The following is a 27,664-nucleotide window of genomic DNA, read 5'->3' on the forward strand; positions in this document are numbered from 1 at the left end:
AAATAGAAAATAACAAGCCTTGGTGAGGATGTGGAAAAATTGGAACCCCTGTGCATTGTTGGTGGGAATGTTAAAATGGTGCAACCATTATGGAAAATAGTATGGAGGTCCCTCAAAAAACTGAAAGTAAATTACCATATGATCCAGCAACTCTACTTCTCAGTTTATACACAAAAGAATCGAAAGCAAGGTCTTGAGGAGAGATTTGCACACCCATGGTAACAGGAGCACTGTTCACAGTAGCCAAGAAGTAGAATCAACCCAGGTGTCCATCAAATGAATGGATAAACAAAATGTTGGGTACAAATACAATGGAATATTATGCAGCCTTTTAAAGGAAGGGGATTGTACCACGCTACAACATGGATAAAACTCATGAAGAGTTTTTTTTTTTTAGATAATTATTTTTTATTGAAGGGTAGTTGATACACAGTATTACATTAGTTTCAGGTGTACAACACAGTGATTCAACATTTATATACATGATAATTCTAGGTACCAGCTATCACCATACCAAGTTGTTACAATATTTTGACTATATTCCTTATGCTATACATTACATCCCGGTTACTTATTTATTTTACAATTGGAAGTGTGCACTTTTTTTTTTTTTTTGTGAGGGCATCTCTCCTATTTATTGATCAAATGGTTGTTAACAACAATAAAATTCTGTATAGGGGAGTCAATGCTCAATGCACAATCATTAATCCACCCCAAGCCTAATTTTCATCAGTCTCCAATCTTCTGAAGCATAATGAACAAGTTCTTGCATGGAGAACAAATTCTTACATAGTGAGTAAGTTACATTGTGAACAGTACAAGGGAAAGTTTCACAGAAACTTTCGGTTATCATGCATTATGAAGTATAAACAGTCAGTTCAAATATGAATATTTGTTTGATTTTTATACTTGATTTATATGTGGATACCACATTTCTCTCTTTATTATTATTATTTTTAATAAAATGCTGAAGTGGTAGGTAGATGCAAGATAAAGGTAGAAAACATAGTTTAGTGTTGTAAGAGAGCAAATGTGGATGATCAGGTGTGTGCCTGTAGACTATGTGTTAATCCAAGCTAGACAAGGGCAATAAAACATCCACGGATGCAGCGGATTTCTCTCAGAACAGGGGGGAGAGGTTCTAAGCCTCACCTCTGTTGATCCCGAATTTCTCACCTGATGGCCCCCCTGCGACTGTGCCTCTCTTAGGTTGTTCCTCCCTTGAGGAATCTTACCTGTCTCTGGCTAACCAGTCATCTTCCAGGGCCATACAGGGAAATGTAAAGTTGGTAAGTGAGAGAGAAGCCTTATTGTTTGAAAAGGTTAGTTTTTTACTTCTTTGCATATTTATGCCCTGTGGCTTCTATGCCCAGCATTTGTCTTGAGGTATCTTTACCACTTGGAAGAATTGTGATACACGGTAAATTCAATATGAGGCACGAATTCTATTTAAGGGTTGTAATTAGGAAGGAAGAAGAAAAGCTATAGAGGTAGCAGACGGAAGAAAACATGGGAGGATTGATTATTTCTTTGACATATCTTCTTGTAGAGTAACTTAAGCATCTATAGGTTTTAAACTACTAATTAAATTGCGTACACACATTAACATAATAGGAATACAGTTACATAACCAAAGCAGACCTATAATTACCAGCCATCTCCAGTGAAACCAAGAAAACCAGTTAGGCACCCTAGGCATTTGTGAAAACTTATCTATGATATGGTGGATATTGTCCAACTGAACTTGAACAGTCTGAGAGAAATCAGACAAATTAGAACAACCCATTCCTGGGGACTGTTAACATCCCATATGTTCTTTTAACAGTAAATAGTCTGTAGTTGTAAGATTTTGGAGCTCTACAATTTGCACTCTTCCTAATTCTTGGTTGAGTTCCAACAGTATAGATCCAGTCAAATTTATTGTTTTACTGTATGCACAGGCCAGCTTAGATATCTCCTTCTTAATTCCAATGGCAAGTCCAGGAACTGGTGGGATGAATGCAGCTACAACTGCAGCATCGCCTGGATCTTTGTTGAGATTTTTTTGATGATCATCTTCTGGTATGACTCTTCCAGAGAGTGCTGATGTTGGAAGTTCTTCTTCATATTGTATTTTAGTTCATTTTCTGGGTAGCCAAATTAGGCTTTGATCCTCTGTATAAACACGAACAGACCCTTTGCCTACACTTTTATATGCCCTTTATACCATTGTGTAGAACTCATTGGAGGTCACCACACAGGAACTGCTTTTTTTTTTTTAGTTATCATTAATCTACACTTACATGATGAATATTATGTTTACCAGGCTCTCCCCTGTACCAGGTCCCCCCTATAAACCCCTTTACAGTTACTATCCATCAGCATAGCAAAATGTTGTAGAATCACTACTTGTCTTCTCTGTGTTGTACAGCCCTCCCCTTTCTCCCACCCCCCCATGCATGCTAATCTTAATACCCTCCTTCTTCCCCCTCCTTATCCCTCCCTACCAACCCATCCTCCCCAGTCCCTTTCCCTTTGGTAACTGTTAGTCCATTCTTGAGTTCTGTGATTCTGCTGTTGTTTTGTTTCTTCAGTTTTTCCTTTGTTCTTATACTCCACAGATGAGTGAAATCATTTGGTATTTGTCTTTCTCCGCTTGGCTTATTTCGCTGAGCATAATACCCTCCAGCTCCATCCATGTTGCTGTAAATGGTAGGATTTGCCCTTTTCTTATGGCTGAGTAGTATTCCATTGTGTATATGTACCACATCTTCTTTATCCATTCATCTATCGATGGACATTTAGGTTGCTTCCAATTCTTGGCTATGTAAATAGTGCTGCGATAAACATAGGGGTGCATCTGTCTTTCTCAAACTTGATTGCTGCATTCTTAGGGTAAATTCCTAGGAGTGTAATTCCTGGGTCAAATGGTAAGTCTGTTTTGAGCATTTTGATGTACCTCCATACTGCTTTCCACAATGGTTGAACTAATTTACATTCCCACCAGCAGTGTAGGAGCGTTCCCCTTTCTCTACAGCCTCGCCAACATTTGTTGTTGTTTGTCTTTTGGATGGCAGCCATCCTGACTGGTGTGAGGTGATACCTCATTGTAGTTTTAGTTTGCATTTCTCTGATAATTAGCGATGTGGAGCATCTTTTCATGTGTCTGTTGGCCATCTGTATTTCTTTTTTTGAGAACTGTCTGTTCAGTTCCTCTGCCCATTTTTTAATTGGGTTATTTGTTTTTTGTTTGTTGAGGCGTGTGAGCTCTTTATATATTCTGGACATCAAGCCTTTATCGGATCTGTCATTTTCAAATATATTCTCCCATACTGTAGGGTTCCTTTTTGTTCTATTGATGGTGTCTTTTGCTGTACAGAAGCTTTTCTGCTTAATATAGTCCCACTTGTTCATTTTTGCTGTTGTTTTCCTTGCCCAGGGAGATATGTTCAAGAAGAGGTCACTCATGTTTATGTCTAAGAGGTTTTTGCCTATGTTTTTTTCCAAGAGTTTAATGGTTTCATGACTTACATTCAGGTCTTTGATCCATTTTGAGTTTACCTTTGTATATGGGGTTAGACAATGGTCCAGTTTCATTCTCCTACATATAGCTGTCCAGTTTTGTCAGCACCATCTGTTGAAGAGACAGACTGTCATTTCGCCAATGTATGTCCATGGTTCCTTTATCAAATATTAATTGACCATATATGTCTGGGTTAATGTCTGGATTCTCTAGTGTGTTCCATTGGTCTGTGGCTCTGTTCTTGTGCCAGTACCAAATTGTCTTGATTACTATGGCTTTATAGTGGAGCTTGAAGTTGGGAAATGAGATCCCCCCTACTTTATTCTTCTTTCTCAGGATTGCTTTGGCTATTCGGGGTCTTTGGTGTTTCCATATGAATTTTTGGATTATTTGTTCCAGTTCATTGAAGAATGTTGCTGGTAGTTTCATAGGGATTGCATCAAATCTGTATATTGCTTTGGGCAGGATGGCCATTTTGACAATATTAATTCTTCCTAGCCATGAGCATGGGATGAGTTTCCATCTGTTAGTGTCCCCTTTAATTTCTCTTAAGAGTGACTTGTAGTTTTCAGAGTATAAGTCTTTCACTTCTTTGGTTAGGTTTATTCCTAGGTTTTTTTTTTTTTTGATGCAATTGTGAAAGGAGTTGTTTTCCTGATTTCTCTTTCTGTTGGTTCATTGTTAGTGTATAGGAAAGCCACAGATTTCTGTGTATTGATTTTGTATCCTGCAACTTTGCTGTATTCTGATATCAGTTCTAGTAGTTTTGGGGTGGAGTCTTTAGGGTTTTTTATGTACAGTATCATATCATCTGCAAATAGTGACAGTTTAACTTCTTCTTTACCAATCTGGATTCCTTGTATTTCTTTGTTTTGTCTGATTGCCGTGGCTAGGATCTCCAGTACTATGTTAAATAACAGTGGGGAGAGTGGGCATCCCTGTCTGGTTCCCGATCTCAGAGGAAATGCTTTCAGCTTCTTGCTGTTCAGTATAATGCTGGCTGTGGGTTTATCATATATGGCCTTTATTATGTTGAGGTACTTGCCCTCTATTCCCATTTTGCTGAGAGTTTTTACCATGAATGGATGTTGAACTTTGTCAAATGCTTTTTCAGCATCTATGGAGATGATCATGTGCTTTTGTCTTTCTTTTTGTTGATGTGGTGGATGATGTTGATGGACTTTCGAATGTTGTACGATCCTTGCATCCCTTGGATGAATCCCACTTGGTCATGGTGTACAATCCTTTTGATGTATTTTTGAATTTGGTTTGCTAATATTTTGTTGAGTATTTTTGCATCTATGTTCATCAGGGATATTGGTCTGTAGTTTTCTTTTTTGGTGGAGTCTTTGCCTGGTTTTGGTATTAGGGTGATGTTAGCTTCGTAGAATAAGTTTGGGAGTATCCCCTCCTCTTCTATTTTTTGGAAAACTTTAAGGAGAATGGGTATTAAGTCTTCCCTGTATGTCTGATAAAATTCCGAGGTGAATCCATCTGGCCTGGGGGTTTTGTTCTTTGGTAGTTTTTTGATTACTGGTTCAATTTCGTTGCTGGTAATTGGTCTGTTTAGATTTTCTGTTTCTTTCTGGATCAGTCTTGGAAGGTTGTATTTTTCTAGGAAGTTGTCCATTTCTCCTAGGTTTCCCAGCTTGTTAGCATATAGTTTTTCATAGTATTCTGTAATAATTCTTTGTATTTCTGGGGGTCTGTCGTGATTTTTCCTTTCTCGTTTCTGATACTGTTGATTTGTGTTCACTCTCTTTTCCTCTTAAAAGTCTGGCTACAGGCTTATCTATTTTGTTTATTTTCTCGAAGAACCAGCTCTTGGTTTCATTGATTTTTGCTATTGTTTTATTCTTCTCAATTTTATTTATTTCTTCTCTGATTTTTATTATGTCCCTCCTTCTGCTGACCTTAGGCTTCATTTGTTCTTCTTTTTCCAATTTCGATAATTGTGACATTAGACCATTTTTTTGGGATAGTTCTTCCTTTTTTAAATATGCCTGGATTGCTATATACTTTCCTCTTAAGACTGCTTTTGCTGTGTCTCACAGTAGTTGGGGCTTAGTGTTGTTGTTGTTGTTTGTTTCCATATATTGATGGATCTCCATTTTGATTTGGTCATTGATCCATTGATTATTTAGGAGCGTGTTGTTAAGCCTCCATGTGTTTATGAGCCTTTTTGCTTTCTTTGTATAGTTTATTTCTAGTTTTATGCCTTTGTGGTCCGAAAAGTTGGTTGGTAGGATTTCAATCTTTTGGAATTTACTGAAGCTCTTTTTGTGGCCTAGTATGTGGTCTATTCTGGAGAATGTTCCATGTGCACTTGAGAAGAATGTGTATCCTGTTGCTTTTGGATGTAGAGTTCTATAGATGTCTATTAGGTCCATCTGTTCTAGTGTGTTGTTCAGTGCTTCTGTGTCCATACTTATTTTCTGTCTGGTGGATCTGTCCTTTGGAGTGAGTGGTGTGTTGAAGTCTCCTAAAATGAATGCATTGCATTCTATTTCCTCCTTTAGTTTTGTTAGTATTTGTTTCAGGTATGTTGGTGCTGCTGTATTGGGTGCATATATATTTATAATGGTTATATCCTCTTGTTGGACTGAGCCCTTTATCATTATGTAATGTCCTTCTTTGTCTTTTGTTACTTTCTTTATTTTGAAGTCTGTTTTGTCTGACACTAGAATTGCAACACCTGCTTTCTTCTCTCTGTTGTTTGCATGAAATATCTTTTTCCATCCCTTGACTTTAAGTCTGTGTATGTCTTTGGGTTTGAGGTGAGTCTCTTGTAAGCAGCATATGGATGGATCTTGCGTTTTTATCCATTCTATTACTCTGTGTCTTTTGATTGGTGCATTCAGTCCATTTACATTTACCGTGATTATTGAGAGATATGAACTTATTGCCATTGCAGGCTTTATGTTTGTGGTTACCAAAGGTTCAGGGTTAGCTTCTTTACTATCTTACTGTCTAACTTAACTCGCTTGTTGAGCTATTATAAACGCGATCTGATGATTCTTTATTTCTCTCCCTTCTTATTCCTCCTCCTCCCTTCTTCATATGTTGGGTGTTTTTTTCTGTGCTCTTTTTAGGAGTGCTCCCATGTAGAGCAGTCCCTGTAGGATGCCCTGTAGAGGTGGTTTGTGGAAGGCAAATTCCCTCAACTTTTGCTTGTCTGGGAATTGTTTAATCCCTCCCTCATATTTAAATGATATTTGTGCTGGATACAGTAGTCTTGGTTCAAGGCCCTTCTGTTTCATTGCATTAAGTATATCATGCCATTCTCTTCTGGCCTGTAGGGTTTCTGTTGAGAAGTCTGATGATAGCCTGATGGGTTTTCCTTTGTGGGTATCCTTTTTTTTCTCTCTGGCTGCCTTTAATACTTTGTCCTTATCTTTGATCTTTGCCATTTTAATTATTATGTGTCTTTGTGTTGCCCTCCTTGGATCCCTTGTCATGGGATTTCTGTGTACCTCTGTGGTCTCAGAGGCCATTTCTTCCCCTAGTTTGGGGAAGTTTTCTGCAATTATTTCTTCAAAGATGCTTTCTATCCCTTTTTTTCTCTCTTCCTCTTCTGGTACCCCTATAATGCGGATATTGTTCCGTTTCAATTGGTCACTCAGCTCTCTTAGCATTCTTTCATTCCTGGAGATCCTTTTATGTCTCTCTGCATCAGCTTCTCTGTGTTCCTGTTCTCTGTTTTCTAGACCATTTATGGTCTCTTGCATCTCTTCCATTCTGTTTTGAAGTCCTTCCAGAGCTTGTTTTATTTCTGTATTTTCCTTCCTTAGTTCTTGCATATTTCTCTGCAAGTCCATCAGCATGGTTATGACTTTTGTTTTGAATTCTTTTTCAGGAAGACTGGTTAAATCTATCTCCCCAGGTTCCTTCTCAGGGGAAGATGTAGCATATGCCGAAGCTGTCTGGGTTAGTCTTCTCTGGATCATATTTTTTTGCCTTTTCATGTTGACAGGTGCTATTGACTGTCAACTGGGTGGGCCAAACTCTTCACTTGCTACTGGCCTTTCTTTACTGGGACAACTGTGACCCCTAGTCGCTTGTGTTGGGTAATTGCGTGTAGACTGGGTCTTTGTGTCTTGCCCAGCCGACTTGGAGGAATCTCCCTTTCTGTGGGCGGGGCCAGCCTTATGCTGTTTTCTGCTTTCGCAGCGCCCTAAGGGGTAATGGACGGAGAGGGCAGGGGCTGTTTGGCTGTTTACCTCCGTGAGGGGTCTCAGAGCTGTTGCCCAGGGGGTAGTATGCCCGGTTTTCCCTGTAATTTCCAGCCACTGGGCTGTGACCTTTGTTGTTTCCATCCAGCTGTTATGTCCCTGTCCCTTTAAGACTTTCAAAAAGCCCTCGCTTTTCTTTGTCACAGGGGCATCAGCTTCGGAATCCGCTCAGAGGCCTTGCTGCCCTATTTCCCTAGTTTCCAGCCCTCCACGCATGCACTGTGTCTGCGCTCTGGTGCGGGTGGCTGGGGCTAGGTGTTTAGCAGTCTTGGGTTCCCTCTTCCTCCCGCCAGGAGCTGGGGGGAGGTGTGCTTGCATCCTGCCGGGCCCAGGCTTCTATCTTACCCCTTTCACCAGGCGCTGGGCTCTCGCACGTGTGGATGTAGTCTGGCTGTTGTCCTGCGTCTTCTGGTCTCTCTTTTAGGATTAGTTGTATTTGTTGTATTTTCAAAAACATATGTTTTTGGGAGGAGATTCCCACTGTCCTACTCTCGCTGCCATGTTGGCTCTGCCCTCTCTCATGATGAATTTTATGTGGCTAAGTGAAATAAGCCAGTAACTGAAGGACAAATATTGTATGATTCTACTCATCTGAAGTATTTAAAGTAATCAAAATAATAAAAGTATTTTCAATCATCAAAAGTATTTAAATAATCAAAATAATCAAAAGTATTTAAAGTAAATCAAAATAATAAAATCAGGAAGTGGAAAGATAATTGTCAGGGACTGGAGGAGGGGAGACAGGAAATTAAGAGTTTAGTAGATGTAGAGTTTCAATTTTGAAAAAGTTCTAGAGATCTATTGCACAACAATGGGAATATACCTAACACCACTGAACTCTATTTAAGAGTGGTTAAGATGCTAAACTTAATGTTATGTTATTTTTTACAACAATTAAAAAAAAAAGTCTCCATACTTGTCCTTGTTTCTTGGGGCAAAAATGATTCCTCCTCTTTGTGAGTGTCCTTTATTAAAACTGGGAGTCTTAGCATGATTTTTGAAGGTTTGATTTTAACATCCTCATTAGCATATCAAGTAATCTCAAGTGTGACTTGATCAGCATATCACAAGTAATTCAAAGCTACAGGTTGCTTTATGTCCTTGTGAAACTGGAGACACGATGGGGTGTTTGTTTGTTTGTTAACTACTTGTACAGTTCTTGCTGTGCCAAATGCCTTCATCATTTTCAAACAAGGTTGAAGAAACCACTTGTAGGGGAGGGCTTGGAAAGTAGATTATAAATCTGTATGCAGTACTCACATCTCCTTTGCACTAATGTAAAATGAGTGTCAGGAGGGATTTCTCTCTTCCAAAAGTTTAATACTGGATTTTGATGCCTGTATTTCAATTATCAAATTATCAAATGAGTCCAAAGACTCAAATAAAATGAAAATGTGGTAGAGACAAGTGGTATGCAGTTTCCTTGGGGTCATACAATTTAGGAGGCAAAGGATCCAAATTCAAATTTTAATACGAGCAGTTTACAACCATGCATGGTTTATAGATCTTTGCAACAAAAGGTGGTCTAATTACCAAGGAGGGAATAATCTAGCCAGGTTATTTACAAAGTGTTGATCTACTTAAATTATGATGCTGTTAACTATACAAAAATGACAGCACAGACATCAGAGCAAATTAAACATTTGGCTTATCATTAATGATCTTGAATATAGAAGGTGTGCACAAGGTTAGTATTTTTTCCCCTTTAAACATCACATAAGGCCTGCCCTTGGAGTGAACCTGCAATTTCAAAGATTCAGTGCATCAGCTCCTAAACACACACAAAAAAAGAGACAGTATTTTTTTCTTTTCTGCTAGGCCACACTAGAGTGCTTAGTTTCTGTCACTAAATCACATAGTATGTATCTAATTCCCATCTAGATTGATTTTAGGTGTGATTTCTTTCCTTGTGATTTCTGTTTTATTCTCCTTTACTAGTTCATTTTAATTTTTCATTTTTGTAGTCTTTAAGTGTTGATGGGCTGTGTCATCTTTAGTTTATTGGTGTGTGGCAGTGACCTCTGCAGGAAATTTGCATGTGAATCCCAGGACAGTGTTTTTAGCAGTTGGGGTGGGGGAGCTTGTTGGGGATCTATGTTAGTCATAAGTGAAAAAGGTGAAGAGTATGCAAAAGATGTTAGAAAAATTAGTATTCCGAAGTCAGTTTGCAGGAAAAAGTGTAGAATTTTACTAGAGACATAGTAAATTATATTTAAAATATATATTCACTTAAAACATAACAGTAGTTTTTAAAAAACACATTCATAATGTCTCTCTCAGAAATTGCCTGGAGACTAAGTAACAAAAGAAAGCATATAGAAAATATTAGTAACTCAATTAATAAGCTTGATTTAATGAGAGTGTTAGACCCAACATGAAGATAACAAATGTTCTTTTCAGGCACTCACATGATGCAGAAATTTGAGTATGGACCAGCCCAGAAAGAAAATCTCTGCACATTTCCAAAGTTAGACAGTATGGATAGTCCAGGTTCTTCAAACAAGATATAGTAATATGAGATGTTAGCAATAAGTACCGCTTTCCCCTAAGCTAACTACTTGGAAATTTTCAAATATTATTCTTTAAAAGTGTTGTTTGAGATACAATTCATATACCATAAAATTCACTCTCTTAACATGCACAATTCAGTGGTTTTTAGTATATTCACAGAATTATACAACCATACACATGATCTACTTTCATGAACATTCTCATCACCTCCTAAAGAAGCCCTGTCCTGTTACCTGTCAGTTCCCAGTCACCTCTCTCCCCAGCCTTTGGCAACCATTAACTTACTTTCTATTTTCATGGATTTGCCTACTCTAGACATTTCATGTAAATGGAAGCATAGAATATGTGTCTTCTTGTATCTGGCATTTTTCACTTAGCTTTTTTTCAAGGTTCACACATGTTAAACATGAATCAGTACTTGATTTATTTTTATGGCTCAATAATATTACATTATGTGATTATACCACTTTTTAAAATCCATTTATCCATTGATGTATATTTGGGTTGTTTCCACCTTTTGTCTATTATGAATAATGATGCTGTGAACATTCATGTACAATTGATTTGTGTGAATTTTTTTTAACTGAGTTAAGGAATAAGATCATAATTAATGACCTAGGCTATGTATAAGGTACTGAGAATGAGAACATTCCATACAGAAGCCCATACATTGTGAACAAAGCAATTCTCAAAGTATAAATTATAGTTTAAAGACTTTATTAAAAAGCTGAGAAGTGCTGAAAATAAATAAGGTACATATTCAAATCAATATTTGTGGAAAAAAAAGTGAACAAATAAGTCAAGAACATAAGCAATAACTATAAACTCAGAAATTATAGCAAACAAAATTTAAAAAACTAACAGATTTTATTTAAAAAATTGAAAAACCATTCTTTGAAAACACTGATAAAATAGGAACACCTCTGGCAAGCTTAGTTGGGGAAAAAAAGGGAGGTACATAAACACTTTCTATTCATCTGTATTTTTTAGAGTGAATTTGAAAGTTAAATCATCAAAGTAGACTCAAGAAGGAAGACGTGAATAGAAAATAACTTGGAAGAAAATTACTCTTCCATCTGTCTTTCCATCCATCCATCCTAACCATCTAAACCCTTTTGAAAAGTTGCCAATTTCCTCCCTACTAAATACCAGGTACAGATTTGGGTACTGGCAATTTGTATGCCTCCAAAGCATAGAGAAAGAAAGGAAGCACCCAGGTTTATTCTGCAGACCAGCCTAAGTCTTGTTACCTAAACTAGACAAGAACATGACCAAGAAAATGTGGAACCATCTATGTATTTGAGACAAATAATAGAACTTTACTGAAATGCATGAGGAGGTGTTGATAAAGGGAGATAAATTCCATTTCTGGCTAGGAACTCAGAATTGTACAGTAAGTTTTCTCCAAGTTAATGAAACACTTAATATGCAATTCCAATAAAGTCCTAATAGAATTTTTTTCAAGCTGGTAACTTGCTTCTAGTTCATACAAAAGAATAAATAAGTGTAAGTGGCAAAGAAACATACTTAAATTAAATAATTGTGGGGAATTTGCCCTACTATATTTTAAAACATGCTGTGGATAACCTATAAATGTGTACTTAAGAATTTAATATATAGCAAAGGTAAACTATCAGATCAGTAGGAAAGGATGGGCCGTTTAATATGTAGTGTTGAGTCAACTGGCAATCTCTTTGGGAAAATAGATAATTTAGACCCCTATTTAATGCCACAAACTACACTGCAAATCTATAAAATTAAAAAAAAATCAATATTTTTTATAGTTTTGGAGGAGGGCTTTAAAAGCATGACAAGAGGCCCTGAAAAGTCTTTACATGTTTAACAAATTTAGTTTCATGGAATTATGGTGAAAGAAACTATAAACAAAGTATGGATAGCCAACTGGGAGAAAATATGTAAAACATATTTAGCAGATAAAGGGTTATATTCAGCATTTATAGAAAGTCCTCACACATCAGTAAGGAAAGCCAATTTAATAGAAAAGTGTGAAGAGCGTAAGAACAAGTGCATAAGAAAAACGAATGGTGAAAAAAATACTAAAATCCTTCAACTACATTTACAATTAAGGAAAATTATTAGATTCAATTTTCATCTCTCAGATTGCCAAAAATTAAAATAACTGATAATGTCTGGTGCTTGGCAAGGTGTGTCAAAAAGGGCACTCATACTCATAATGGAAGTTTAGATTCATAATGCCTCTTTAGGAGGATCACACCTATCCAAACTTAAAATATACCTACTTTTATGACCTAGCGGTTCTGCTATACAACAGAAATTCATCACTGCAAATGCTATGAGAGAGAACACTTGGGGACAGCTGAAATGTCACTGAGTAAGGGAACAAGGTTAAATAAAATTTGATGTATTCATTATATATAATACCATGAAGCCATTAAAAAGAGCAAGCTAGTTTTGTATAATTTGACATGCATAGCTGTCATGTGCCAGCATAATCGTTTAGAGACCGGTCTGGGACAGATTTGTCATCTACAGGCTGCACAACCTTAAGCAGGTTACAGAATTTAGATCTAAGTGTTAGATTGCCCGTCTGTAAAAATGTGGTTGTTTCTAGTACTCACTTCCTAAGGACTTCCTGGGAAGTCAGGGATACTCCATGTGTCATGCTGGGCACTGCAGTAAGCACTCGATAGGAAATGGATACAAAATGTAGCACAGGCAGCTCCATATTTGCTTGTGTTGAAAAAGTTAAAGAAGGTTCCCTCTCACTTGGAGTAGTTAACCAAGGGGAGGTGTGGGAGTGCTCACAAGGCTTCTAATTAATCAAGGGGAGGTAGTGGGAGTTCAGGCAGTTCACTTTCAGACTTACACATCTGTATGATTTTGTTGTTTAGTGGTTTTTCCACTTGAAAAATTAGCAAGTGCTGGTTTGTAATTTTAGAGCTAATAAAATGGGTTAAAACTCACACATGCTCCTACTGTGATGTGTTGTAACAGCATCCGCCTCACTCAGTCTACTTTGGCAGGTGCTAAACTAATAGGTATTTCTAATTCTGAATATAATCACTCCCCACACCCTTGAGTTTGGAATAATCCAGAATACAGGAATAGTAGAGAAATAGTTCAATCTCAATTCAGCAGAGCTTTTCTTCAAGTGCCCCTTAGCAATTTTTTCCTCACCTGGCAGTTTCCCGTTCATGGGCTCTTCAGCACAGATTGACATGTGTGAGGAAGAAAGGCAGCGGCCCAGACACTGCCAGGAGGAAACATTTTTGATTTGTGGGAAAATGGACTCTGAGGCTGGTTGCCACACTTCTGCCTCCCCAACCCCCACCTTTGAAGAAGCAAAGCCAATCAGTTTCTTCTGTCTCCTTGATTTTCGCTTCCCTCCTCCTCCTCTCTGCATCTCTCCTTCCTCCCTGGCTCCCCACCCCTCAGGCCAGGCATGGTCTTGCCTCATTCAGAGTCTAAGAGGCTGGTGACCCCTGGTGTCAAATTTTCATCTCTTTTCCAACAGTTGAACTCCTTCCTGCTTGCCTTTCTGGGTGTTGGAAGCATTAAAGGAAAATCTGAGACTAAATTCTGGAGTATTCCCCACTCCAAATTCCAAATGGGTTCCAAATAAGGTTGGGTCATTCCTTTGCTCAAGTATGATTATAATGCCTCTTAATCTGTATCCCCTACACGCATGCATGCACACACACACACACACACACACACACACACACACACACACACACACACACATATGGCATGTAGAGACTTAGGAATTCTGTGACGATTATAACCCATTTCAGTGTACTGCCACTCTGTTAGTATCACCAGTAAATGACATCATTTTCCATTACTATAGCTGCCTCCAGCCATAGATTCAGAAAGGTCAGTTTTAATTAAAAACCGAGAAAAGTAGATTTTGTAGGGTTTTTTTTTTTTTTAGAATAGGTTATTAGATTTCTTTGTAACTCCGATCTTGCTGAACTTTGAGAGAACCCAGACTTAAAGTTCTTTGGCAGATTGCCTCATTAGCTAGCATAGTGCAGACCCTTTGGACAAGGGAACTCTCATCTCTGGGGCCCCTCTCTGCTAGGAGGTGTCCCGCGCATGGACTTCCATCGTCCCAGTAAATTGTCCTTCAAATGTTAGAGCAAAAAACATTGTAAGGCTGTCATCTTAGTGCAGTTCCCGTTTTGCGTATGAAATTGAGGACTGAGGGTTTTCTTAACTTTGTCCAAGGTTCCTAGCAAGCTGGGAATGGAGGGAATTTAGAGGAAGAGAGGGGTGTCAGAGGGAAGGGAGGAAGGGAGGACAGATGGACACTCACAGAGAGAGACTAAGGAGGTCCTTTTATTTGGATCTTAGTGGGATTAGATCTACAAAGATGTATTTTTTTAATTGACATAAAATTTACTTAACATTCACCACTTTAACCAGTTTAAAGTGTACAAGTCAGTGGTTTTAGTGCATCCACAGTGTTGTACAACTATCATAACTATGTAGTTCCAGAACATTTTCATCTTCCCTAGAAGAAACCCCATACTTGCTAAGCAGTCACTTCTTAAGCCTCCATGGAATCCACTATTCTGCTTTCTGTCTCTATGGATCTGTTTTTGCTGGATATTTTTTATTAAGTGGCAGCATTTAATACGTGGTCTTTTATGACAGGCTTCTTTTACTTAACATAATATTTTCAAGATTCATCTGTGTTGTCACATGTATCAGTACTTAATTCCTTTTTATGGCCAAGTAATATTCTGCTGTATGGATATATTGCATTTTGTTTATTCATCAGTTGATGGACATCTGGGTTGTTTCTATTTTTTGGCTATTGTAGATAATGCTGTTTTGAACATTTGTGTACAGGTTTTCATTTGAATACCTGGTTTCAATTCTCTTATTGGGTATATAACTAGGCATGGAATTATCAGTCCTATGGTAATTCTATGGGTAACTTCTAAAGTACCTGCCAGACTGCTTTTCACAGTGGCAGTATTTTTCAAAAGATGTTTAACTGGCAGTGTTTCTTAAAACAAACACAATGTGCCAGGCCTGGAGAACACAAGAGTGAATAAAAAGCGGCCAACATTCACAGGCAAAGGTATGCAAGGAAATACTGTTGGGCTGCCTTGGTGGGTGTGGGAGGTGCAGGGCTTAAGGTAGGGCAGTGCAAGCTGTGGCTCTTTGAAGAGGTGGTGCTAGAACTGAAAGTTGAAGGCAGTTGGTCACAAGAGAAGAGGTGGTACTTGTGATTCTTACATGCACAGAGCACATCTTCTGGGGTAGGGAGGGCTCACAGTCGGGTGTTAGCGGGCAGCCATCTTTTCTACAAGACCATCTGTCAGCCAGATTTTCTAGGTTTTTCTTCATTGCTTTCATTACCGACTCAGATTCCTCTCCTAACGTGAGCCCTCATTTACTATTCCAGCATACTTCCTGGCGATACTCACATTTTTTATAGCAGTTTCATATCCATACTTTTCCAGGATCATTGTAGTGTAGAAGCCTCTGCCAGGGAGCCAAACAAAACACATGTACTTAGTGGTAGGATATGTTACAGCACACATGAAACAAGTACACAGGAAACAGCACTGCAAAAGCACCCCTCCTGCCAGGCAGGAGGTGAAAGGATGGTTGTAATTTTGGTTTTTACATAAGTTAGTTGTTACATTATCTTGCCAGTTTGGGCACCACCCCTAGGGCCCCAGACTTACCCCAATCCATTCTCTAGCTGCTGCCAGCACTGTTTCTAAATGCAAACTTGATCATGTCAGGAACCCATTCCCCCACAACACCCCAAACTCACAATTCTTCAGTGCAGCTTCACTTCCTCAGGGTGCTCACCACACTGTAGCAGGACCTTTCGGGCCCTTCTGGCACTGGCAACAGTCCCTTCTCTAGTCTCATCCTCTCTTCTGTCTGTAATCTGTTGGGGGCTACTTATTCTGCCGGCATCACACTCCGTCTTGCCCCTTTACTGTCATACAATTGGGTCCTTTTTTGAAATGTCTTTGCCTCCTAACCCTCTTAACCTGGCTCACTCCTATTTGTCCTTTACAACTCATCCTGTGTGCAGGCAAATAATTGTCATTCATTTTGCCTTGAACACATTTTTCCTCTTGGTGATAATTGTTTGCTCCTCTGCTCCCCCAAGAGAACTGTCCCTTGCAGGCACCCAGGGATTTGAGTGGTGACTCTGTCCCCTTAGACTGGCCAAGTGAACATGATTGAAGGCAGCACTTCACAGGATTGATGTAGCTTCTTGTACTGGGTAGAGAGGCTTTTTCTCCTCCTATAGGATGAGAGAGGGGCCATTCCTTAATAGTCCAACAGTTGTTAAAATTACTACTTAGCAGTTTCTCAGAAAACCTGGCCATTAGTAGTGTTTGTAAGTATGAGAAAGGCTGTGATGTCTGAGATGCTGCTCAGGATGAGTTTTTAGGCCTGGCCTATTGCCATACAGTTCATGACACGGGAATTCTCTCTGAAGATTTGTTAATAAAGAATAAGGTGGCCCTTTCCTGAATGTTGACAAGGGTACTCAGAATCAAAACTCTTGGCTCTTGTATGTATTACAGTCATAATTTATAAATTCAAATAATCTGAAATATGTAGGTCTTGCCCTCAGGCTGATGAAGCTCAGACACAAAAATGTCTTGGAAAGTGAAGAGGCATAAGATGCAATAACATTTTATTGGCTTCTGGAGAGCTGAGGCTTGGGAAGTAGATGTGATCATGGAATTCTGTGCTGCCTCATAATTTTGCACTTTAGTAAGACGTCTAGCTTCATTTTTCCCACGTCTACATCACTTTAAAAAAAATACATTTTATACCAAATGTATCTAAATGAAAGCTCAAAGAACCCCAAGTAAGGAAGTATAATTGTTGGTACTGTGTCACTTGGAAAGGAGGTATATTTCTCCTTCCTTCCACTGTCAACCAACATCAGCTCTTCCCCGTGCAAATGCAGACACAAACATGCTCATGCACACACCAACATACACCAGCCAAACAATAGTGTTTTGTGTTGTGAGCCACAACTAAAGGTCTTTTCTTCTGATGTCTATTATGCAACTTCTGGTGCACATATTTTAACTTTAAAAAATTGCCACATATAGTAGAGCCCCTGTTGATTTGCATTCTGTGAAAGAATTATGTCTTTGCTGTTGCTATAAAATAGAAATAGTAAGTATGGTTCCTAAAAAGGACTTTCTTTCCTTAATAGATGTTTCATGACTTGCTTACTATATTGAATTTGGGGTATATTAAATTAAATATTGCTTGACTAAATTGAATATCTAAAGTGATTCATGGAATGGAATAAAGCTTGTTACAGAACTACTGTCTTTGCCCCACTGTGGCCATAATCAGCAGCATCCACCCCAGATTCCTTCCTTGATGCTGAGTGATCATAAATTCCTATGATTTATTGTTTTATTTGAACCATTCTTTTAAGCAGGCATCTAAAACTCCACATATCCAAAATAGATCTCCTAATCCTCGCACCCTTCCATACACACAGGTGTGCACGCATGTGGGAGCCTTCCTGTTTCCTCTCTCAGGCTTCCCCATCTTCGTAGATGATGCCATCACTTGCACCGTGGCTCAGTCACAGTGGCTTTCCCGCTCCTCAGACCTGCCTTGCTTAGTCTTGCCTTCTCACAGTGCACCGGTCGGTCTCTCTTTCTGAGATCTTTGTGTGGCCAGCTTCTGATCATTTAAGACTTGACATCAGTGCTACTTCCTCTGAGAGGTCTTGCCAATCACTCTTCATCATATTACCCTTGTTCTTCATTGTTCTCATCATTCTTAGGTATTTTCTTGTTTATTTGTTCCTTGTCATTTTCCCATATAGTCTGTAAGCTGCACAAGAACAGGACCTTGCTTGCCCCACTTAGAATAGTACCTGTCTGGCAGGTACTTGACACTCAATAGATATTTGAATGAATGAATGAACAAGTGAATGAATGAATTAATGAATAATAAAAATGAAACTGACTTTAGATGTTTCTTAGGAAGATGTAAAATTGAAGCCTTCCTAACAGTTGAATTCATTTTTGATGAAATTGAGGTTTTTCTTCCATAAGTAAAGAATACCCTTTAATACTTGAGATTTGCATTATCGGGACTCTCAGCAATTTTTAATGTGTTGGAGTCTTCAGTTCGAGGACTTTCTGAAAGGCTAACTTTAATAACATCAGACCTGCCATTTCCACAGGGCTTAGAATAGATTCCAAAATGCCAGAGAAAATTAAATGCAAAAAAAGCTCCAGTTAATTAATGTTTCAGAATAAATTAATGCTTTAGGTCTGACTTAACTGACAAGAATGGTGAATTTCAAAGTTAAAACTGCCACCCTGTTCCCATGTCTGTACTTTGTGCTGTATTCAGTCATTCCAGTTATTTATCTCTGGGGAGAATAGATGACATACACTTACTGAATTTTAAATTAAAATAAAAAAACACAATTGAACTGATTATTCTTAGGGAAATGGGTTTTAGCATGCTTCATAACTCTCTTAAGTTCTGTGATAGTTTCCAGATTTTCAAAATTGGGAGCAGATCCTAAATATCTTTGTTCATTGTTGCAATGCTAAGAAGAGAAGAAGCTAACATTTATGTGTATAGCTGCTTCAGAGCCTGCATTACATATCTCTCAGTAAATTAATTATGGAACATTAGTGGCAGTGAACACAAGGAAAGGAGGCACATTTTCATCTTGTCTGCTTGTTTATCCTGAGTCTTAGACCATAGGATAGAATTGGCGAAAGCATATAACAATTCTTTCTTTCTTTTTCCTCATCTTTCCTCCTTTGCATTCTCAGTTTGCCTGTTTGCAAGATTAATACATCTATCTCATAAGAATTTTGTAAGGAAATGAGGTGATTGTGTGTGGGTGTGCCTGTGTGTGTATCGAGTATAGTACTTGATACCAAACTATTTTTTAAAGTACTGGAATGTTCTTGGAGGATTCCTGCACTAAGGAGGGCTAGATAGATCTCTAAGGTCTCTTTGAACCTAATATTCTATAATCTTGCATTCCATATACTGTACAGTCATTAATCTTTTTAGATTTAATATTTTATTATTCTGCCTCCAGTTTACCACTGTTTATTAATTTGTTAACAGATACTTCAGTATGGAAGTATAATTGCAATATGCTAAGCAGTAGAGTTACAGAGATAAAAGATACCATCAATTTGTATTCTGCCTTGTTCCACAGAAGGATTTGAGGTAGAGATAAATGTTTATGAACATTTGGTCTTCTTTTATAACATTTTAACTGTACCAAGTGTAGATAATTGGGCTGGATATGTACTGATCTATAAATATGTTCAGCAAATCTTTTGCTTTAAATAAATACCTACTTTATTTAAAATTTAATACTTTTGTGAAAGTCATGTAGGAAGGACAAGCTCCAGGTAATCTGGAATTCTGATTGTTTGGTCTTCAGCTTTCAGTTAATCAAGTTAATCAAAAATGTATGGCATTATGAAGTGTGCACACTTTTTTTTTTTGCAAGTAATTCTTGGGAGTAAGAATTTCTAACATGGACTATTCACAAGAAATAACAATATTATAAAAAGAAGATGTTAAACAGTTTTGTTTTTAAAATATAAAAATTATCTCCATTATTTATAAATGTTTGAAAGAAAACAAATTCAATAGTAGAGTTTTTATCTTTTCCTTCCTTTATCTAGTCCAGTTATGCAAACAAATACATATGAATCACTGCTTAACAAGTTGTAGTCTACATAGATTTAGTGTTAAAGCCATAAAACCCTGAAAAATGAGTGTGTATCTATTAGTTATGTTAATGAATATGAGCACCATAAGAAACTATTTGCTCGGCATTGTGTAGCCAGAATTCTTAAGTTAGGCCTGTTGATCTAGTGAATGAGTTGCAAAACTCATTGGTGAGCTTATTTTTGGCCAGGTAAATAAAACCTGGACACAAACACTATCAGAGTACACATTTGGAAGAAAACATCCAACACTTAAACTTGAATAGGGAGAATGATTCTGGCCTGAATTATCTATGCGAACAATCTTCATTGCTTGGAAAATTCCCATTCTCCCTGCTCTTTGACCTGGCGTTATCAGTTTGATTGGGTTTTTTTCCCTCCTTTGTTTAGAGCCATTTGTAAGAATTATCAACTGGGTTACAAGCATTTCCATTGGAAGAAAAAAGCAGGGGGCTTTTTTCCTATTTAAAATTGTCTTGTTGTGACATTGGAAGTGAAAATTCCAAAATCTTTCTGTCCATTCCTAGTAAAGCATTTTAAATGTATTTGTGACTAGAAGAGAGAAGTGTGAATGACAGGCAGACATTACAGGGAGGCATGTTGTCAGGCAGCTGTGATAATTAGCACTACCCAAAACTGGGGGACCTGCCTGACAGAAGGTTCCTCACTGGTGGAAGTGTCCTGGTGTTCCGGAGCTCATCTATAGAAGTTGAATTAGGTTAACATCTCTATCCCACACAACCCTGGACACTGAATGGTCTGTGAATCAGAATTTAGAAAGAGGACTCGTTCTGAACAAGAGTGTTTTACCCAGGCCCAGTTTTTATTGAACTTGAGATAAAAGGAATAGACACATGCACGTAAAACTGGAAAATTCCTTCCCTTTCTTTCAGATGATGAAACTGAGACTCTGAGATGTAAAATGACTCATCCAAAGCCACACAACTAGTTCCTAAATTTGGGGATGATTCCAGTCACATGACCCCTCCTCTACTTTTATTTCATTGTGTCCCCAAGTTTCTGCGAATCATAAAACTCAACTGAGGTCAAAAAGTGGCCTGCTAAATTCCTGAATATACATGTACCACACAGATCAATCAGTAAAGAACTGCTTAAGAATTAAAGTCAGCTTAATTGGTCCTGCCTGGAAAACTGGAAAATTAAACTGATTTTTTTCTGACAGAGCAGATCTCTTAGATATTTTCTTTAAATTCCTTAGCTTCTGTATCCATTGCAGAGGACACTGGCAAGAAAACATGGTTATTATATGTGAGTATGTCTGGTCTTGTTGCTTTGTCTTCTATGGTCATAACTGTGTTTTCAACCAGAGGTAGACAGAGATGTGAGCAAGGTCTGATTCCCTCTGCTCCCCTCTAAGGATTTGCTCAGCTTTCCGCTCTTGTCCCACAAGTCCAGAATCTTCTTAAGGTAACCTAAGCAACTGAACTGTGCCCATTGCAGACATTGGCTCCTGTTATATCTAAAGAGAGTTTGTTCTTTAGCTGTAGATGGTCTGCTGTGAGACTTGTGTCTGCCATCTTCCACAGAGCTGTATGTATTCTTTACAGATTCTTCATTCTGTTCCCAACTAAGCTGCCTCACCCTCTCCAGGAGCACAGCCTCACCCCCAACACCCCACGCCCTGGAGTGCCAAGCAGAGTTTTAGAAGTTTCTAGGTGTCTAAGAAAGGGATCAAAGCCACTGGCGCACAGCTGGAAGGCAGTGTGCCTGCCTGCCTTCCCCCCATTTGGGTGGTCCTGGAGTAACTTACATACCATGAGGAAGCCAGAATGCCCTCCAGAGATGCTCCTGCTCCCTCTAAGCTGTGGGGCCTTTGTCCAGATGCTCTCCCAGTCCAGAGTTGCCTGCAGAGTGGGGTTTCATTAATCTACCTTTTATATTTGCATCCTGGTTGTTCCCAAAAAATAAGCCAGGAACTATGACACCAGATGAGGAATGAGCAAGAAGGAAAACTTTATTGTTGCATAGTACTAATATCCCTGGCAACAGTATGAAACACATAAGAAGACATTCAGCATAGAAGGTTAGATATGTTTCAGTATGTTACACGTCAGTGACTTGCTAATAAATGTTTATCAAGTAGACTCTAACCTGAAGACTATTGAGGGCTGGGCAGCCATCCCATTGGACTTTAGTATATAAAGGAATTGTAATTATTGGCAAAGAGCAACATGTTAAACTGACTGGTTTGGAGAAGGTTTGATTTATTTTCCCCATAGTTTTACACACTAATGCATCAAGATAAAGGATTGCAATTGACTGAGTAAGGTTGCAAAGGTCCTTAGTGATCTTCTCACATATATTTCCTTATAAAGAGGCTGGAGGGGTTGAATTTTACTTACTGTATTACATTATGAAAAAAGTAATATTCTTGCTGAATTGCCACAAATGTGCCTTCACCTGGTTAAAGATATTATTTCTGACAACTACATTTAATTTTTCCTTCTTTCTGTACTTGCATATGTTTATTATCATGTATGTCTGTGTCCTGTTCCCCAAGTGTCAGCTGCAGCTACTTTAGAATTGAACTGAGAATTGACCAGTACAATTGAAAACTTTGGTGGGTTTTGAAAACTCAGAATGAAAATGTATCACATTTACATTTTGTTATTCTTTTGTGCTCTGATGAACACATGTTAACAATTTCTAAGCATGTCATAGTTTCTCTTTATATACCTTACCTTCCAGAGAAGGCTCCTTCTTCCCCAGAATAAAACAAGAAACAAAATAAACAATTAGGAGAATGAACTCTATACCTTCATCAAATAGTTTATTTGTTTTAAGAGTTTATTTTCTCAGAAAATATTTTCTAAAAAAGTTAGTTTTGATGATGCTCTTTCTAAAAATGCCTTAAATTTCCTGTCTCTTCTTTTTTCTGCTTTTTTACTTTGAGATTAAGGCCATCCTGATCTTTTTCAACTGTTCAACAGATAAATTGGTCCTGTCTCTTTTATATGTCTATAACACTGCAATTTGAGGACAGTAATTGTTTAGCCTTCATGTCCTCTGCTTCATGTTGCAAGTTCCCCTGTCTTACCAGGTGTGATGATATTTCAATAATACACACAGGCTAGTAAAACAATCACATGTTGTTTGCAGAGGCCATGGCATGTTTACCTTTTATTCAACAACAAATTCCTTTCTGAGTGAATAGGAGAAGCAGGATTTCTCCTTTGATATTTCATCTAGTTCCATGTTTCTGTTAAAGTGGATGATGGTGTCACTTGTATATTGTTCTAGAAAGATCATAACATTTGAATTCAATCTGAATAAAAAATTAGAAGTCTTTCTTCTGTATATCCTTTCTGGAATGGGGTAGGATTACATGTTATAAGAATACCTTCCATACAAGGATGTGTGAGTATTAATTGCTGCATTACATAAATGGTAAGTCACTATGTGTATGTTATCTTCTTTCAAATTCAGTTTATCACAGCACTGTTTACAATAGCCAAGAAATGGAAGCAACCTAAGTGTCAGTAGATGAATAGATAAAGAAGATGTGACACATATACACAATGGAATATTATTCAGCCATAAGAAGAAAACAAATCCTACCATTTGCAACAACATAGATGGAGCTAGAGGGTATTATGCTCAGTGAAATAAGCCAGGCGGAGAAAGACAAGTACCAAATGATTTCGCTAATCTGTGGAGTATAAGACAAAGGAAAAATTGAAGGAGCAAAACAGCAGCACAATCACAAAACTAACAGTTTTGTGGACTAACAGTTACCAAAGGGAAAGGGACTGGGGAAGATGGGGGAGAAGGAAGAGGGGAAGGGGAGGGGAATAAGAAAGGCCTTACGATTAGCATGTATAATATGAGGGGGCACGGGGAGGGCTGTGCAACACAGAGAAGACAAGTAGTGATTTTACAGCATCTCACTACGCTGATGGACAGTGACTAATGGGGTATGTGGGGGGGACTTAGTGAAGGGGAGAGTCTAGTACACATAATGTTCCTCATGTAATTGTAGATTAATGATACCAAAATAAAAATTTTTTTAAAAATTCAGTTTTCAATTCTAGCTGACCACCCTCAAAGACTGCCTACTAATTACTCAAAATAACAAGTAGTAAGATATACTTACTTGGTCAGAAAAAAAACTGAAATGATTTCTTTGTGCTCAAAAGATTCTTTCCCCTGCTGTTGTTTTAAAGGCAGTAGGACCTGGGTGGGTGAAAGCCTTCTAGGTCTTGGCTGAAGGGAGCAAAAACCTACCTTAACTGAGAACTCACCAACATTGCTCCAGGGGCAGACCTGGCTTTAGACACTTAAGAACAGAATACTGGTTTCTCAGTTTACTGAATTAGTCACTTAACACAAATCTGTATAAACTTCATTTGTGTGTGTGTGGTGTGTGTGTGTGTGTGTTTTGCCTTGAAGCAGTAGAGCACAAAACAATTTGAAATTTATATTATCATGTTTTATTTCAGAAACTCAAGTGAAAGAGACTCTTATTTTGGGGAGAGATATTGGTATTCTTTGTGCATCAGGACTAGCTGACTTTTAAAAGAATTACAAGTCCCTGCAGAGTGCTGTAATTATTAAGTTCAGAAATCAGGAAAACGAGACATGAGTTATTGCACTATGGCATTTGAAAGAATTCTGTTGAGCCCTCGGGACAACATTGGCCATGAAGTTGGTGTGTTCTTGACTTTGTCAGCTGGGGAGTCCCCTGTTTCACATCGTAGTGATTCCCCTGAATCTCAAATGTTCCAAGCCCTCAGTCCTCATTGGTAAGCTCTCTCCTTTCCAGGGATTCTGCTCACCGCATGCCTTTGTGAGTGCCCCATTGTGACCTAGGCTGGCCAGTTCTGGGTCCTGGGTTGTCTCATGCATAATCAGAGCCACAGGCTGCTCCTCCTGTACCCGAACATGTGCTGCTGTCATCAGCCCTGTCCTCTGCCACTGTGCCAGTTTCAAGTCTTCATCCTGCAACACACAGGCTCCAAATCCAGTCTTCCTCTTCAACTCTTTGGTTGTAAGCTTTTGATCCCTTAATAGACGTTCAGTGCTAATGTCTGAGCAGTTTCCTTATTCTCATTTCAGTCATCATTTTATCAACTAAGTACCAAGCATTCATATGTTCTAGGGGTGAAGATGAAAAAGGTGAGCTAGGAGTTCACCATCTAGTGTGCTTAAGTGATCATAACATCATGTCCAGGTAGGTCCTAGGCTAAATTCAGCTTGTCAGGTGCTATAGTAACATCTTTAGAAAATAAAGCTGGAGGAGTCAAGAACTCAAAGAACTGCTTGAGCACACACCTTTCTTGTGGGGTGCTTAGCATCATGTGGGCAGCTGAGGAGCAGTGCTGGGCATGGAGTGGGAGGACAGAGACACAAGGGAGAGCACAGAACAGAAGTGCGCATAGTCAAAGAATAAACCCTTTGTGGTTATGTGGCCGCCTTACCTGGTCATGGCACTTGCCCAATCCTGGAGTCTCTCCTTGATCAGAATCATCTAAACTCAAGTATTTAAAGCCAGCAATCCCATGTTGGCTCTTAGACCTAGCTTGACATGCATAAAGCACAGAGGCAGTTCTGTTGCTTCGGAGACTGCCTTGAATCATGTTCTGAACGTTTTGGGCAGATTCTCATTAAATTGAAAGTAAGGTTTCAGTTACCGCAAGCAGAAGAAGCAACCAAACCCAGTGACTGAGCTCGTGGGTTTGACTCTCTCAAGCTGTTGCTCACACTAGCAAAGTGAAATACGTAATTTACACATGTGCCTGGGAAGGGAATGCTTTCAGCAGAGCAGAGGAGAGCTTCATTTTTTCTTCCTTTTTCTTTAATTCCAAACTTACAAGAAGTATTTACTCTCTGTAAATATATGTTCTTAAAAATAAATATATATTTCTATAAAAAATGCCTTTAATTCCCAAATTACAGACATATGTATTTCTTATGTAATTCCCTCCAGGAATATGTATTTTCTTTCTTTGGCTTCTAGCCAAAATGTGTAGACTCTTAATAGATTTTTAGAATCCATAGTACCCACGTGCAGGTTAAAGAAGTGGAAAAGGAGAAAGCAAACGTTGAAAGCAAGAAGGAAATCATGCTGTGATGACGTTTTACATATTTTTTTGCACATCCAGGATAAATTTTGCATAGACTATACCCAGAACTTGCTTTTAGATTTGTTATAAAGATTACATACCCAGCCCCCACCTCCAGTCTTTGCTTCTGGATATGTGAAACACCCCACAGTGTTCTTGGAAAAGCAACGCCTCCCATGTGCAGCAAGAACATCAGCTTTCTCCTGTTCCACCTACCTCAGTGACAAACCTCAGGTACCTGCCTCCACCAGAGGGTCTTCCGCAGAGAGAGGCAGCCCAGTTTCTAAGTCTGAAAAAACTGTGCATACATGAAGTGCACAAACAAACGGTGAACTCTGCAGGATGGCACTTGTATCTCAGATAAGGTCACACTGGGCCACTAGCTATTCATCGTGCTCTCTGCTTCCCATCCGCAGGAGCAATCTGGGGCTGAAGGATGGGGAACTACGAGTGCACATCTTCCCACAAAATGCCTTCTCTTTCTTCTGCCCATCATCCACCACTCAACGTCCATCCTCCCGCGCATGCCAGTATTTGCTTTCTGTGAACTTTCACTGTGTGGGCACACAGGCAGGAGTGACTATCACAAGGATCCTCCCTGGGCCCGTCCTACCCATATCAGCTTCTGAAGAGTCTTCTTGAGAAAGTGTGACTTCTTTTTTAGGATCTAATGAACAAAGGGGCCATCATTAGAGAAAAGATGGAAAAGAAAAGTGGACCTGAAACAAGTATCTTTATAGTTCTAGAAGGCTCAATGCCTCATCTACTATAATGATTCTAGGTAACGTTTATGGACTTAGTAATATTTAAATACACTTCATGCATAGCAACCAAGCTTTGCCAAGGTGAGGTACTTTGTTTAATTGAATAGATGCCTGTGAATTCTGGATGCTCTTGATAACTGTGCCCTTCTTGGTATGCGTCACAACACAAAAATGTAAGTAATTAATACATTCATCTGCATGTACCATAAGGTGGCTCGCATCTTCATCACAGGAACAGTTGAGGTCAGATTAACAATCGTATTAGTAAATGTTTATGAAATACTTTGGTAAGGACCAAAATAGAAACCAAAACTTTTATTATCCTCTCCCCCTAAACCGAAAGAAGAGAGAGACATTATTTAAGGTTTAAATTCAAAACCAACACAAAGATAAATAAAAATGATTTTAGAGTCAAGACGGTCACTGAGGACCTGTACTTTACATTACAAATAGTAGAAAGGTTCAGAGTAACTCGTGCATTTTTTTAGTAGTGCAAGTCTCAGTCTGACAAATAGATAATGTGAAATTTACAAGATCTTCCCTACTCCCTTCCAAAAAGAATGAAAGCCAAATCTTGAAAGGATTAACGGCCCTGACTTAGGCACTGTTGTCCATACAAGTCACACTTCCCTTGGAAAGTACCTGCAGGAGGCATTGCCTTCCCCGAGAGGCCACGGCTGTATCTTATGTGGTTTCATAAAGCCCTGTAATTGGAATAGCCAGAGTGAAATGTTCCAAGTCTCCCCTTTGGCAGTGAACCTGGCTTGCAGAAACATCTTAGTTGTACAAGACATTTAAAACTGTTTATCTCTTACTCTTGTCCACATTGATTTGTTTGTATTCCATGCCTGCC

The 27,664-nt window shown here is 38.6% G+C and overlaps 1 protein-coding gene across 6 annotated transcripts in view; it reads left to right on the forward strand.

Annotated features, from left to right (window-relative positions):
- JAZF1 (JAZF zinc finger 1) overlaps positions 1–27,664 on the forward strand; it is a 354,562-nt gene that overhangs the window by 128,407 nt on the left and 198,491 nt on the right. The window contains exon 1 of one of the 6 annotated variants that reach the window (XM_073238668.1): positions 24,852–24,972. The exons of the other annotated variants lie outside the window; for them this stretch is intronic. Coding sequence (XP_073094769.1) covers positions 24,867–24,972 — 106 coding nt within the window. The 5' untranslated portion in view covers positions 24,852–24,866. Of the gene's footprint in view, positions 1–24,851; positions 24,973–27,664 lie in introns of those variants that run through there. 6 annotated transcript variants of the gene reach the window in all.

This window comes from Manis javanica, chromosome 6 (assembly GCF_040802235.1).
Source record: "Manis javanica isolate MJ-LG chromosome 6, MJ_LKY, whole genome shotgun sequence".
In the NCBI taxonomy this organism is placed as follows: Eukaryota; Metazoa; Chordata; class Mammalia; order Pholidota; family Manidae; genus Manis; species Manis javanica.